The following is a 16,174-nucleotide window of genomic DNA, read 5'->3' as shown; positions in this document are numbered from 1 at the left end:
AGAACTTTTAGAATGTAAAGAGCTGAAATACTTTCATCTTTTAAAAAAAGGTCTTTAGATTATAAGCATGTTGTCAGTTTTAAAAATAGGATACTAAGATTATATTCATCAGCAGTCTGTTATACACATTACTTTATCTAGTGAAATGATGTCAGAAGGCAAGCATGGGTGTGTGACATTCACATGGTTATAGGATCACATCACTAGCACCCTCTTCATACTTTAAAAGAAAGTTTAATTCTGCAGGTAAGTCTACCGTATACAACATTTTAGCCCCACTGATCTACTAAATTAATTCTAACAGCAGGCTTATATTAAATAACATAACAAATAGTAGTACAACAAAAACTCATATTTAAAATACAAAATCTTCTCAACGTAATATAAAACCTTTAATTAAACACTTGTTATATGCCAGGCTTTGGAGTAAAAAGGTATATAAGAGTAGAAAAAGAAATACTACAGTTTCTTCTGTTTAAAAAACTCAATAAGATAGCAACTTACGACAACAGTAACAAAAGGGTAAAATTTAATAGACACACATAATCTGTTATGGGAATACAGAGAAGGGTGACCAACTAATTCCTAACTAGTCTAACTATGTGGCATCAGTTATTTTTCTTATTTTCTTATTCTATAGAGATACATATATTCTATAAAGATTTCTTATTCTATAGGGATATTCATAGAGACTTCTGAGAATTTCTAATTTTACTCAAAAGGACATGAACTTACAGATTTTACAGAAATACCAGCTATGTAAATGTTTATGAACCTAGCTCTCCACCAAAATAGAATTCAAAGATACATTATATCACGATTAAATTTGGGAAGCATTTATTTTACACTAGATATCTGAAGAAATTTAATAATAAAATCTACTGGCATTTATTTTCAGGAGTGGTTCTTAGCTAGGGGCAATTCTGCCCCCAGGAAACATTTGGCAATGTCTGGAGACACTTCTGCTTATCACAACTGGTGAAGTGTGCCACTGGCATCTAGGGGGTAGAAGCAGGAATGCTGTTATATACACTACAAATAGAGAAGACAGCCTCCTAAGACAAATAATTAGCTGGCCCATTATGTCAGAATTACTGAGGTTGAAAAACCCTGTTACAGTAACAGCTTACTAATCTGCAACTCAAACTATTAAGCAGACTCATGTCCTTAGGGTCAGCCAAAAAAACAGAAAAGTGGCAAAAAATACTTAAGCAAACAAAAACAAACCCCAGGTTGAAAAGCGCTATGTTATCTGTTACGAAGTACATATTATATGCCAGGTACTATAATGAGACCTTGCCTCTAACGGCATCAAGATTACCCGAGTAAAGAAATCTGCCCAAGACTGCCTTGCTAGTTACGGCCAGAACTGGAATGCAAGTCTCCATCTACTCCCATTGTTATCACCAGGCAGCCAAAACGATTTTATCAAGTCCAATGTTCACGGACTTTACTAATGAGAAAGCCCCTGAGACCCCAACTCAAGCTTTAGTCCCTCATATTGTAAACAAATTCTAATAAGTCTGGTTTTCTGGTTTTTAAATCCATAAATAATTTATAATAGCAAATAAAAGTGCTGTTTACCTGGTACAAGGGCCAGAGGGAAATGTGAAAATTATAATGAAAGGATACAGCAAAACAGAAGACAAACAATACAAAAAGCCCCAAAGCCTAGGCCTTTATTAAGGAGATAAATCATTCTGTACTCTACAGGGCTACAATGGGGGAAGAGAAGGAGAGAGGGAACAGAGAAATGAGGGAATGAGAGAAAGGGAAGGAGTTAGAGAAAGGTGAAGAAAGAGGAGATGAAGGGAAAGGGGGAAAGAAAGAGAGCAGAGAAGGAGAGAGTGAAGGGAAGGAGAAGGGGGAGAAGAGACTGGGAGAACACAAATCAAGGAAAAACCAAGGAAGAAAACTTAGTGAAATACTGTAGGAAAAATTCAAAGACAGAGAAACAAGGAAAGGGAAAAGGGGAAAAGGGAAAAAGGGAGAGAGCAACCGACCCTAACCCAAGAGAACCTGGGATGGAGACAGAAATAAATGGGAGAATACAGAAGGGGAAAAGAAAAGTGTCCAACTGTTTAAACTACTCCTATTCCAAAGTCTGTCTCTATATATGTACTATTCATTACGGTTGGTATCTACTAGCCACGGGTTGCTATGAGCACTATAAATGTGGCTACTCTGAACTGAGATGCACAAAAAGCATAATATACATACTGGATTTCAAAGATTTAGTATAAAAAATGTTAATATTTCATTAATATTTTATAAAAAATTACATCAAATAATAATTTGTAATATATTGGATTAAAGAAAATGTATTATTAAAAAGAATTTCACATGCTTCCTTTTCCTTTTAATGTGGTACTAGAAAATTTAAAATTATATTTGTGGTTCACATTATATTTCTACTGGAAGGTGCTGCTCTAGATTTTTAATATTGCTTTAGGATATACTAGTGCTAGAGTGATTAAAAAACAAAACAAAACACTGCCATCCTTACATCATCCCCAACTTTCAGAATCCCAGCTGGCAAAAGATATGGAACTATATATCTAGATGCCAACATGATTATGATAGGAACCATAAGTTCAAACAGGATATAAACCTATATCAAATTGTTTTTAATGGTTAAATCTAGGCAAGTTGCAAGATTTACTAGAGTTGAGTGAAGAATGGTGAGATAAAACTGGGAAATTTAATAGAAGGGAGTGAAATGAGGATACGCAATTTACAATCTTGGAAGAATTTTGGGTCTCAAAGACTTGACATTATCTGACAAGCACATGGAAGCATGCATTTGAAGATTTTCATTACATTCACTAAAAAATGGAAACATACCTAGGGATATTTTTGAAAACTCTTTCTCAAGCACCTATTCAATGTTTTTCAAAGTTGTTTCAAAAATAATACTTTCTTGTCCCTCATACAAAATAATTTTCTCATCTATTATATAAAAATACATGCCAGAATATTCCGAAACTTCACTAAAGAAAAAAAAAAGCATATGTACTTGCTTCTTTAACTATGAAAAAAACCCTAATCTATTTTATATTTATTGCACATCACCATATTGAAAAAACAATTTTGTTACAGTGACTATATTCTCATCTCCTTTTATTTCTGTGAAATAAAATAAACTCCAAGCCATAGTCTAATTATTAGATAGCAAAGAATTAAACATTTTGGAAGGATTAAAAGAGTGCCCCTCAAATTTTAATGTACATACAAATTCACCTGAGAATCTTAATTAAAATGTAGATTCTGATTCATAGGTCTGGGGTAGGGGCCAAACAGTACATTTCAAACAAGCTCCAAGGTGACAGGGATGCTGGTGGTCTATGGGTCACACTTTTAGGGGGTTAAAATATATAATTAATCCCAAATTTTAAATGTAGCAGAACAATGTATACTGAGGAAACTAAAAAAAGAAAAAAAAAATTTTCCCAAAGGAACCATTCTGCTTCCTTAATATATGGCATCACCTCAAATAATAGGCATTTTAGTGTTTCCAAGAGTTGGCTGTCCATCATTACCAGGCTCAAAAACATACCAATCCATCTATTGAGGACAAGAATTCTTGACTTAATGATAGTTAAAAAGCATCTGAGATAAGTATAATGAGGAACGAAGAATTTTAGATGAGTTGCTTACCTTAGTAAAGTTATTCAGATGGCCTAGTTTTCTCATATTTGATACTCCTTGCAATTTGGCCACATTTTGGAGAATCTCCCTTAAGTTGTCAGAAGGTTCTAGAAGAAAAGACAAGACATATTAACATAATTTTAGAAGAGTATTTTCCTAACCAAACACATAAACATGAAGTATTAGAACTCCACAACTTTGGTCTTGATTTAAAATCTTATTCTCTATCTCAAATCCATCTACTTAGGTGACTTCAAAGTCCATGTGAATGACTCACTAAATGACCTTCACACCTCTACTCCACTCATACCTATGGTCCAACTCTGTGCATCATCACCTGGAATTATTTAATTACTAAATCTTAAATTTCAATATCCCAACTATTACTTCTTGCTACAATATACAACAGGCACCAAAAATACTGTCCAATATATTAGAATCAACCAAAAACCAGGATAAAATATATGAAATTATAGTTCTCAAAACACAGGACCTCGGGAAGTAAAGAACAGTGATCCCTGAGAGGTGAGAAACACACAAGTGTGCCCTACAATTGCCCCAGCTAACTGTCTTAAGAAAGTTTCCAGGCCTTGGTGCTGACAGGTGAAATCCAGGCCAACAGTCCAAGTTTTAAAGACAGAACTCAGAGTCCAAGAAAACCAAGAAGAATTAGAAAAGAGAGCATTACAGAGAAAGAACTCTGAAGATCTGCAAAGGGACCCCCTCAGGTAGTTGGTATGGCAATGGCTAGTGCATGTGTGTGAGGAAATTAACTTCAGAAGAATTAAAAGGAATGTATTCTTTTTCCACACAGGACAGGGAGCAGTGCCTGTTCCTAACAGCCAGATTGAAAATATGTACAGTTCATTGGTTAGAGTATTCAGAAAAGTCTTGGCTAAGTAGTGGAGAACAATCAGATATCGACTAAACACTTCTTTTATCCCACCTAACAAATCTTCAAAGCAAGACTTGAAAGAATTAAAGTATTTCCAAGTAACTAAATTGTGTCTCAGACCAAAGGTCAAGATTTATAAGAAATGAAAAAATATGAAGCACCTAACAAAGCAAAACTTACAGTGTTTAACAGCCAGTCAAAATTTATCAGACATGTAAAAAAGCAGGAAAATACGACCTATAAAAAGCAGAAAAATTAATCAACAGAAAATGACCCAGAACTAACAAAGATGTTAGAATTAGCAGATAAGAACATTAAAAGTTTTTATAACTATAACCTATATGTGCGAAAACCTCGGGAGAGGAATGAAAGGTATAAAAATCACTCAAACTTAATTTCTGGAGATGAAAATTAGGTCTAATGAAAATATACCACATCGGAATAAATGCATAATAACTTTTATAGAAGGTAAGAATTGTGAACTTGAAGACAAAGCAATTGAAATTATTCAAAATGTAATACAAAGAGAAAAAAGAAATAAATGAAAAGATCGTCAGTGAACTGAAGGACTTCCAGTAGCCTAACACAATGACAAAATGTATAACTGGAGTCCTCAAAGGAAAGAAATGGAGGACAGAAAAATTATTTGAATAAATACTGGATGAAAACTTGCCAAATTTGATGAAAGTAAGCCAATAAACCCAGGAAGTTCAACCAATCCCAAGCACAAAAACATGAAGAAAACTAGACCAAAGCACATCATAATCACATTACTCAAAACCACTGTCAGAGAAAACCTTAAAAGGAACCATACTAGAAAAGACAAGTTATATGGAAAGGAGCAAAGAAAAGGTTGACAGCAGACTTCTCATGGGAAACAAGCAAATGAGAAGACAGTGGAGCAACATCTTCAAAATACTGGGGGGAAAAAAAGCTTTAAAAATGTAAAAAGCAATCTTAGCTCGCTTGCTTTACAAAAATGGGCAACAGTCAGATATGGCCCTGTGGTTGGTAGTCCACCAAACCCCCTGGAATACAGTGCCAATTTCCTCAGGTTGCTACAAGCTATTTTACTATTCATATATTCAGCATCCCATTTGTTTAAACAAAACAAAAGCACAAGCTAAAGAAGAAAAAGAGTATCACTTTGCTGATATTTTAATCTAAGAGCCATTATGACTTCGAGATTTTTATCTGTTAAAACAAAACCAAAGAACTATTTGTTCTGAATTACTGTTTTCCTCAGCAAATGAAACTGCATTGTCCTATTTTACATTTAGCTTGCATCTGCCTATTTTCCTCCATTCTGTTACACTGGGTGTTAGCCATGACAACCACAAATTGGTTGGTGCCAAATCACTAAGCACACTACATATCCCAGCTATTTGCAAGCACTTTACAATTGCTACATACTGAGATCATTCATTTGATTTCAGAGCATCTCCTAAAAATTTTGGATATATTTTTTTAATTTCAATGTAACTCAATCTAATTTTAAATGGTTTAGTATATGTTTTTATATATAGTGACTCTGAGGTTATCTTAAAAGTGGAACGAAAGCAGCTCATCAATGGGGAGAATCAGATTTCACTAAAAAGAACTGCAAGGGACCATGAATAAGTCAGTTAGTATTCAGTAATATCTTTTCACTATTATAAATGGTATCTGGAGAGATTAAAGAAGAAAATTATAAGCCAATGGTGTCAAAATGATTTAACTATTATAGAACTTCATACAAATTTTATAACAACCTTCAAGGTAATTTAGAACCTACAGCAGTTTGCAAAATCAGAATTAAGATCATTAAAGCCAGTGTGAAATTCACCTAATGGAAACATATAACCTACCCAGTTCGCATCAATTTATTTATAATTAGGTTTTCAAGCACCAAAGCTTACCTGAAGTGACCACACGGTTACTATTAAGTAATGATCTGATAGGACCAACAGTTAAGATCATTTGTCTAGAAAGATTTATTGTTCACAAAGGTTTGTGGATTTCTAATCATTGCCTATTTTCTAGGTACAAACTGATTGTAGACATTTTTGAAAAACCACAATCTTGCTACAAAAATAAAATCTCATATCTGAGTTCATTCACTCAACAAATAATATTTAAACATCTATTATAGTCGAGTACTATTTTAGGTAGTGGAAATACATCAGTGAGCAAGAGACATCCTTCTTTAATAGACCCTACATACAAGTGGAAGAAAACTGACAACAGTAACAAAAAAATCTCCCTAAATACAATCTGCAAATTGACAGGTGGTGAGAAGTCAACATTGTATCAAGTGTTTACCTGATGAATAATGATATAAAATGAACCTAACACTAATAATACAGGTGTTACAGTTGTCAATCTAAATCAAAATGATCTAGCCTTTCTCCTTCCTTCCCCTCCTCATCCCCTTTCACTTTTACCTAATTAATTCCCAGGAACCCCCAACTACGGACAACTTTCAAAGTTTCTTCATAACATATTTGCTGAAAAACAAGCTGTTTCGTCCCAGAAACTAAGCTACTTCCCAGACTAACTCAAAATAATATGAGGGCCATTTTAGACGAAATACTATGCAATGCTCACGTGCTACAATGTTCCCGTGGAAATAACAGGTTAAAGTTCCTGGAAACGAAATGAGAAATCCCTGGTTTCTTCCTTACCTGCTAGATCAGGAGTCTGCAAACTTTTTCTGTAAAGATCCAGACAGTATTTTAAACTTTGCAGGACATAAAGTCTCTGTTGTAACTACCAAACTCTTGTTGTACCAAGAAAGCAACTGTAGAAAATACATAAATGAATGAATGTGGCTTTATTTCAATAAAGCGGACTTGGCTCACATAGTTTGGCTCTGTAGTCTATCAACTCCTGTACTAGATAGTCATTAACTTACACTAGGATGAGTAGTGGGGAAACTGAGCTCAATGTGGTTTTTACTGGGGGATGGGTAAGATAGGAAGAAGCAAAAAGAAATTCAGGAAAAAGTTTACCTCTTTTTATTTCCTCCTACCCTCGCTCAATGTTTCCAATTTAGCTTCTCCAAAACTATCTACTGATAACAGTGCTATGTGAGACATATAAAGCACAAATGAGACAATCAGGATATTCCCAGAAGCCTTGATGTTTAGGAAACCCACAGCTGCTAAGGGGAAAAAACTGTGGCTAGCTGGCTATGATGGCAAACCATTCAAAAGCAAGGAAGCAAAACACAAAGAACTAGTAGAATTACACTGGCTCTTTTCCTCTTATTGTGCAACTTTTAAGTCCTGAGTGTTCCTGATGAATCTCTCTGGGGGTAATGAAATAGTCAACTCTAAATATCTAGCAATTTAATATTATACAAACACATATGCATATACATATACATACATGCAGAAAAACACCAAGAGAAAATTACAGTAGACAAACCTTTTATCTAGATCTATATATGTACAGACACATACATACACACTCATTCCCCTCCAGCTCAAGTCTCCATGTAGGTGCACACGCACACATATACATACAGGTACACATGTATATGTCCATATTTGAGTGAGTAAACATGCATTTATTTTAAAATGTTTTCAATATTTACTGCTTTGTAACATGCTGCAATGAACTTTATAGAAATATCTTTATCTGTCAATAAATACGAAACATAAAATTGATTTTTAAATATATTTAGGTTCAAGTACACGTAGTAAATTAATGACCAAAAACCACCAGCATACAGCTATTTGGAAGTACTGTAAAGAACCATTATGGAATGAAAAAGAACTAGATTCGAATCTAGTTTATTCACCTAAAAACCACGTAGCCCTCGCTAAGTCAATCTTGTGGGCATCCATTTTCTCCTATCTATAGTGAAAACACTAATTACTTACCTTGAAAGCATTGTTACAAGATGTCAGGTGCTTAGTACAGTACCTAGACCATAACAAACAACCAATAAATGTAGCAACTATAATTAAAAGTTATTACTTTTTTTATTTTATTTATTTTTTATTATTTTTTTAAGATTTTATTTATTTATTCGACAGAGATAGAGACAGCCAGCGAGAGAGGGAACACAAGCAGGGGGAGTGGGAGAGGAAGAAGCAGGCTCATAGCGGAGGAGCCTGATGTGGGGCTCGATCCCAGAACTCCGGGATCACGCCCTGAGCCGAAGGCAGACGCTTAACCGCTGTGCCACCCAGGCGCCCCAAAAGTTATTACTTTTTTTAGTAAAAACAATTTTTATGAATCATGTGAAAATTATGTGCTTAGCAAATGTTTAAAGCCCAAGTTAGTGTATTTTTTTTAAAGATTTTATTTATTTGTCAGAGAGAGAGAGAGAGAGAGACAGTGAGAAAGAGAGAGAGAGAAACAGAGCACAAGCGGGGGAGCCAAAGGCAGAAGGAGAAGCAGGTTCCCCGCTGAGCAAGAAGCTGGATCCTTGACTCAATCCATCATGACCTGAGCCAAAGGCAGGCGATTAACCAACTGAGCCACCCAGGCATCCTCATTAATATGTTTAAATAAATGAATTTTTGCTTTATGTTTTAGAGCATTACTTTTATGATCCAAGATTTGCTCATTTTTAAATTTTTTTTTAAAGATTTGCTCTTTTTAAAAATATTTTATCTATTTGAAAGAGGGAAAGCACAAGTAGGGGGAGCAGCAGGCAGAGGGAGAGGAAGAAGCAGACTCCCTGCTGAGCAAGGAGCCTGATGTGGGACTCAATCCCAGGACCCTGGGATCATGACCTGAGCTGAAGGCAGACACTTAACCGACTGAGCCACCAAGGTGCCCCAAGATTTGCTCATTTTTAAAGTAGAAACTGTTATCATCTTATTTGCCTTCTTGAAAATTTCAAAGAGGAATTACAAGTGAGAGCAGAGTTGAACAACATTTTCTGTGATTTATTTGTGAATATACATGAAAAAAATGCTAATAAGCAACAAACTAGTAAAGTCGGATACATAAAAATTAATATAACAAAATTAAATATAACTACATAAATCTGACTTAATGATATCTTTAATATTATCTATGATGATTGTGAGCAGACATAATGATTAAAAGTATATGAGAATTACTATAGTTGGTATTACCTTTGCAAAAGCCAGCAGCAAATCTATGCCCCCCCCCCCCACTAGCAAAGACACTGGGAGTACATCTTCTCCCCCTTAGCTACAGATCCAAAAGTTGAGGAAGAACTGCTTCAAGCTCTAACATTTCCTGAAACTCTCTAACAGTTATTACTATCAAAGAGACATAATTTATTACGGAAAGCATATATCCCACTGAAAACATCCTGGGAAAAGGACCTTCCTTTCACCTCTAACGCAGAGGAACTCAAAACTTCCAGGAGAGCCTGTTTCATCTTTGGATTGTATAGTAGAATACTTTTTCATATACCAATGACAAAAGATGCTCCTTTCTAACTTTCATCCATTTGTTCTGGTATAATCATATGGAATACAAAACAAGTATTATCTTTCCTCACATCCTGAAAATAGTCGTGTTTCCTCTCTGTAGCAGGTAATAATCTTTTAATCATTGACATATTTTAAATATAAATAACATAGTAGAGATGTGCAAGGAAAATCTATTATTACTGCCAACAAATCAGTTTAATTATAATCTTCTTAAATGTTAGGTTTATCATACAAAAAACTGAAAGTTTTCATAGGACTGTTTTAAGAGAATGATGGGCATGAGGTTCCTCTTGAGAGAATGATTTGGATAGAGGCAGGGCTACAGGGTCAGCAAGATGACACTAGGTTTCGTTAGCCTGGCCTGCCCTCTGTCTAGCCAACTTGGGGAAAAATTCTTCTCATTCTTGAAGTCTGGCTCAGATGTATAAAGGTTTCCCCTAACCTACAAGTTCCCTTCTTTATGTTCCCATGACACATTCTTCATACCACTACTGCAGCAGTTATGACAGTATATCTACCTAATCTGCCTGGCTTCAAATTTACATCTATTGTTTCACTATAATTATTAACATTACCTCCTTTCACTCTGCAAAGTATCCCACATTGTATTATAAATGCTATTACTGTAAGTATACTTAAACTTCAACTATCGTTAATAAGATTTTCTTACACATGGGGCGCCTGAGTGACTTGGTCAGTTGAGCATCCGACTCTTGGTTTTGGCTCAGGTCATGATCTCAGTCTTGAGATCAAGCCCCAAGTTGGACTCCCTGCTCAGTGGGGAATCTGTATGGAATTCTCTCCCCCTCTGCCCCTCCCCCTGCTCATGCACACACACTCTAATAAATAAATTGTAAACAAAAAAAAAAGATGTTCTTACAACTAAATCTGCATTCTATTTCTTTTTCCTAGAGAATAGAAGAGAATAGTTTTGCTCGGTTCTTGCTCCCATGTCCTACTTGCATAATAATGATGGCAGGAAGAGGTGAGGCAACTTCTGCTGATCTGTAACATATTGAGATTGTCTTCCCAATAACCCAGGGTTTCAGATCTCTTTTCCTCCACTTCAATTTTGGATGTCTAAGTTACCTCACCTCACATTTTATTCTTTCTATTTATTCAAAAATACATCTTCCTTTCTATAATTCCAAAGAACTGCTCATTTTGAATGATTTCAAGGGGAAAAAATATATATACTAATGTGGGGGGGAGGTCCTTGTTGAAGGTTATCATTTTGTACCTTTGACTGGATAAATTAAATAAGTGACATCAACCAGTTCGCTGATATGATTGGTTTACAATGCTAGGAACAAAAACCATGTCTTTAATTGGTTTATTACAAGCATGTCACAATATATTATAACTGTAAGATACAGGCCAGGATTGATCAAGGTACAGAACATAAAACATCATAGAGTCAGCTGGAAATACGTAAATGATTCATCTGAACAGAACTTCTATTAAACGATGCATGAATACCTCTGAAATTAATACAGTATACGTTAAATTGAATTTAAATAATTTTTTAAAAATTAAAAGATACATGAATATATAATCTTAATAATTAGAATTATATATTCTATAATCTTTACTTCAAATCATAATTTTGAATAAATCCTTAAAATCTGGGACATCTGGGTGGCTTAGTCAGTTAAGCATCCAATTCTTGATTTCGGCTTAGGTCATGGTCTCAGGGTCATGAGATCAAGTCCCAAGTTGGGCTCTGTGCTGTGTGCGAAGTCTGCTTGAGATTCTCTCTCTCTCTCTTCCTCCCACTCTGCCTCTTCCCTGCTTGCACTCTCTTTAAAAAATTTTCTTTTATTTTAAAAATTAATATAAATGACTTAAAATATTTTTAAATTAAACATTAAATGACAGATTATTCTTCCCAAGTTCCTAAAGAAAAAAATTGTAACATTAAGATTATATAATGGGAATAATATAGTAGAAGCACAGGTTTCCCCACTAGATTGTACACAGCCATTTTACTACTTACATAACTAAAAATACAAATGTATTCTATAAAGGATAGTTTTGACCTATTCTGGAAGTAGCTCTGGATTTAGAATTCTAACTTATTCAAATACATTTCAGCGACCACTATATGCCACGTACTTTGCCAACTGCTAGGTGAGGAATATTAATAAATGTAAGATATGGTCTCAGCCCTGGAGATCAAAATTGAATGAGAAAAGAGAAGCACATTAACACTTAAAGTATATAACAGAGAGGTTGGTAATAAATATTATGTGAACAAAAGAAAAGGAGGGTGCCTGATAGACTTCACTAGACAATAAGACAAGTGAGAACAGGAAACCTGTCTTTTCCACACATGCAAGCCTGGCCTCTGACACAATGCCAGGCACATGGTGGGTTCTCAATAAATACCCAGAAAGAAAGACTGAAAAGGGGAGATATAAGATGGAAAAAAAGTAGTACGTTAACATAGAAACATGAAAAAAATGTTATTTTCCTCAAGGAACAGCAAGAAATTCTACAGTCCCAGAAACAAGTTGATAGAGAATAATAAAGGAAAAGGAAGACGCATAACAATGGCCTTGAAACATATACTAAGAAACTTAGGTATCTTTGGGCAAAGGGTAAACATTTATGCAAGTAGATAGCATAATCAGCTTTGTGTTCTAGAAAGACAACTTTGGAAAACAGACTGTAAGGAGGAGAAAGGCAGGAATAAATAGATGTTACAAAATCTTCCATGCAAGAAACTTCATCAGTAATGAATCAGAGACGATCAGAAAGGTAGAGGATTAGAGGAAAAGACAGGGAGGAATCAAGGATAAATCCAGGTTTTTACAACTGGGTAACCTCACGTATAATACTATTTACTAATACAGAATCTTAGAGCAAGTATAGATTTAGAGAATTTTTTTTTTTACCATTTGTAGTAATAAGCATATGCACCAAAAACAGTAACAGCAAAAAACACCTCATAATGTTATATGTTAAAATGATGAGACAAAATAACTATTTGGCCTGCATACGAGACACTTAACAGCCCAGTGTTTTTCAAACTTGTGTTCCTAAGAAATACATGAGTTATTATAAGAAATACTGATTCCAGAGGTAATACTGAGAGGAAACACTGATTCCCTAGAAAGGCACCCATACTTCCGTGCATTTACAGGAGGTACCCCAATGATCCTTATACACACTAAAAACAATTTTTTAAGTGTTTATTTATTTTAGAGAGAGACAGAGAGCAAGTGAGCACGTGTGCATGAGGGGGGTGGGGGCAGAGGGAGAAAATCTTCAAGCGGACTTGTGCTGAGCAGGGAGCCCTGAGTCAGGGCTCAATCTCAAAATCCTGATATCATGACCTGATATGAAACCATGAGTGGGACACTTAACTGACTGAGCCACCCAGGCGCCCCACAACACACTAAAATTTGAAACATGCTATAAACACTGCCAGAATATTATGCAACTAGATTCTGGTATCCCTTTGGATTATTTAATCTGAACTCTAGGAGAGACAAGAAGCTACTTTATGAAGTATGCTTCTGTATCATTTTCAAATAAAAATGATACAATATAAAACAACACCCACTGAGACAAAATAAATTACTAATACATAAAGAAAATCTACAATATTATACTAATATTTTTACATAAATCTTTTAATGTTCACACCAACCATACAAAGTAGGTTACTATCATTATCCGCAGGTTAGGAAATGAGTCCTAAGAGACATTAGTTTCCTAAAGTCACATAAATACCAGAATTGACAACAGAATCTGAACCTAAGCAATCTGAATTCTAGTGTCTACCCTTATTCCCCAGTATAAAATCACTCTACAGTCTATCTCATTATACTGCCTTTCATAGAATAATGTATGTTTAGTATACACGGCAGTTTGTAATTACATTTATTCATGTGACTGGTATTTATCTCCTCACACTCTTAAGTCTGTTTTAGTTCACCACTGTATCATCCTAATACCTAGAACAACGACTGACACACAGTAATCACTTAGAAAAAAATTACTGAATATACTATTTATAAAAACTTTAAAGTATACCAGACTCTGTCTATTGATCTAGGTGCTGGTTTCACAGGTGTGTCTATCTGTGAAAATTCATTGAGCAATACACATATAATATATTCAGTTCTCAGTATAATTCAACTAGTAGTCAAAAAAAACCACCCAAATTTGTTGTATTATCAGATATTACAGACATTAAGGAATTCGCAACTTTAACTTGACTTTTCACAACCTGGCATTTATAACAAAAGAAGTCCCCACCTCCGAACTCTGAATATTAAAATACAAGAATTTACAAGATAATACTATCTCATGATTAATTATAACAATACTATATAGTACAGATGTATGTAAAAGAGGAGCAAATAAAAAAGATCATGTTGCATTAAAATGTTATCTATTTTACAACTCTGAGGACCAAAAAAAAAGTATTCCCCTAAACCTAACCAAACTTATTTAAAACAATTTACAAGGTAACTATCTTTGCCCATTCAAATTTGTCAAATATAAAATGTTTTAAATGAAAGTATCTAGGAATGTAAAAAAAAAAAAAAAGAAAAAAAAGGTAGAAATTCAAATTATCTACCATCAGAAAATCACCTTCATAAGCCTTCTCTGCTCCTCTCCCCACACTTCAAAGCACTGTATTTATGTTCATGGTAGTGCTAGAAACCATGTTCCCAGGTTGTAGTAGTTGGATAAAGAACTAAAACCTAACTACCTTACCTAATAATCCTCTGATCATTCCATCATTATCTACTTTTACATGGTAAATGATCTGCGAATTTACAGATTTTCTAGTAAAGATGATTCGGGTTTGAGTTAGAAAATGAAGAACAGCTTGGTAGGAAAAAAAAAAGTACGAAGTGCTTTCTTAGAATTCATCTCTTCCCCTTTCTCACAATAAAATTAGATATCAGTGGAATACTTGGGAATACAGAGAACTGTACCCAAATTCACAAAGCACTTTTACTTTGTGCACAAAGTATACACAAGCATATACAGTACACAAAAGACATTCACCAGTCTATGGAAGAGGCTGTCATTCAAAGATTTGTCATGACATTTACTTTACGGTCATTTTTTGGGCAGAAAAACAATATGAAAAATACTGTCTGCAACTAGAGCATTTTCTGAGACAGTAAAATTAACTAAAGCAATTACTACATAAAAGATTTTTTTTTTTTAAAGATTTGAAAGAGAGAGAGAACACAAGTAGGGGGAGCAGCAGAGAGAGGGAGAAGCAGACTCCCTGCTGAGCAGGAAACCTGCTGCAGGGCTTGACCCCAGGGTACTAGGATCATGACTTGAGCCCAAGGCAGATGTTTAAACGACTGAATCACTCAGGCGCCCCCTATATAGAGATTATACTCACTGGATGCTGTGCCACAATTTCTATGTCTTAATGTATTATATTTAAAAAGATATCTGTAAAATTATTAATTTCCACAGTCCCCTAATTAGGAATCTTTTATTATATGAGAAAAATCCTGTTTGCCTCTGAAACAATTCACTATATAAATGAAGCCTATAGAAGAATAGAACAGCTGAGCCTAAAGGCTGTGACAAATAATTGTGATATACACCCAGTCTATGAGAATTATTTAGAAGTTAGTTGTACATTTTGCTTGTACAGCTACTTTCATGTTTCTATTTTTCTCTACGAAACATGACTATTTATAGTTCAGATCACTTGTCTGACAGGTGGCTTCTTGAATGTAATGAAGGGCTTCCCTCTTTGAAACTAGTAAAGGAGCAAAAGGGTACAAACTCACTTTGGCGGCAGGACACTTAATTTAGTGTGGGTTATAAATCTGTTACAATGTTATTATATAACATCTCCATTTACATTCTTTTTCTACATGTTATCTCATACTAATATTTCTACTATTATTCACTATTTCTCATTCATCTCTTTCACGAGCTCTTTTACTATCTTTAAAAAAATGCTTCTGCCACTGTTTTCCATTTTTGAAGTAAAATTACTTCTTTTACCAAATCTGTCTGAGATACAAGTTAATTCTTGCCTCATCATCTCCTTAAACTTCACCAATCTAGGCCACTGTTACAATAAACTTGTTCTCAAGTTTACTACTTGCCCAATGCAAGGGCTTCTTCTCAGCTTTTCAAACTCCCTGACCTTTCCATTATAGTACTGGCCAATGAGAGCCAAATCTACCTTCTCTCCCTTGGTGTCTGTAAATACACTGCCTTGGTCTTCCTT

The 16,174-nt window shown here is 34.8% G+C and overlaps 1 protein-coding gene across 2 annotated transcripts in view; it reads right to left on the bottom strand.

Moving 5' to 3' along the window:
• Positions 1–16,174, bottom strand: part of RICTOR (RPTOR independent companion of MTOR complex 2) — a 111,811-nt gene that overhangs the window by 68,498 nt on the left and 27,139 nt on the right. For both annotated transcript variants that reach the window (XM_040630489.1, XM_040630490.1), the window contains exon 3: positions 3,658–3,755. In XM_040630489.1, coding sequence (XP_040486423.1) covers positions 3,658–3,755 — 98 coding nt within the window. The remainder of the gene's footprint in view (positions 1–3,657; positions 3,756–16,174) is intronic.

This window comes from Ursus maritimus, unplaced genomic scaffold (assembly GCF_017311325.1).
Source record: "Ursus maritimus isolate PB19 unplaced genomic scaffold, ASM1731132v1 scaffold_15, whole genome shotgun sequence".
In the NCBI taxonomy this organism is placed as follows: Eukaryota; Metazoa; Chordata; class Mammalia; order Carnivora; family Ursidae; genus Ursus; species Ursus maritimus.
The sequence above is the reverse complement of the archived record's forward strand: the minus strand, read 5'-3'. Positions and strand labels throughout refer to the sequence as shown.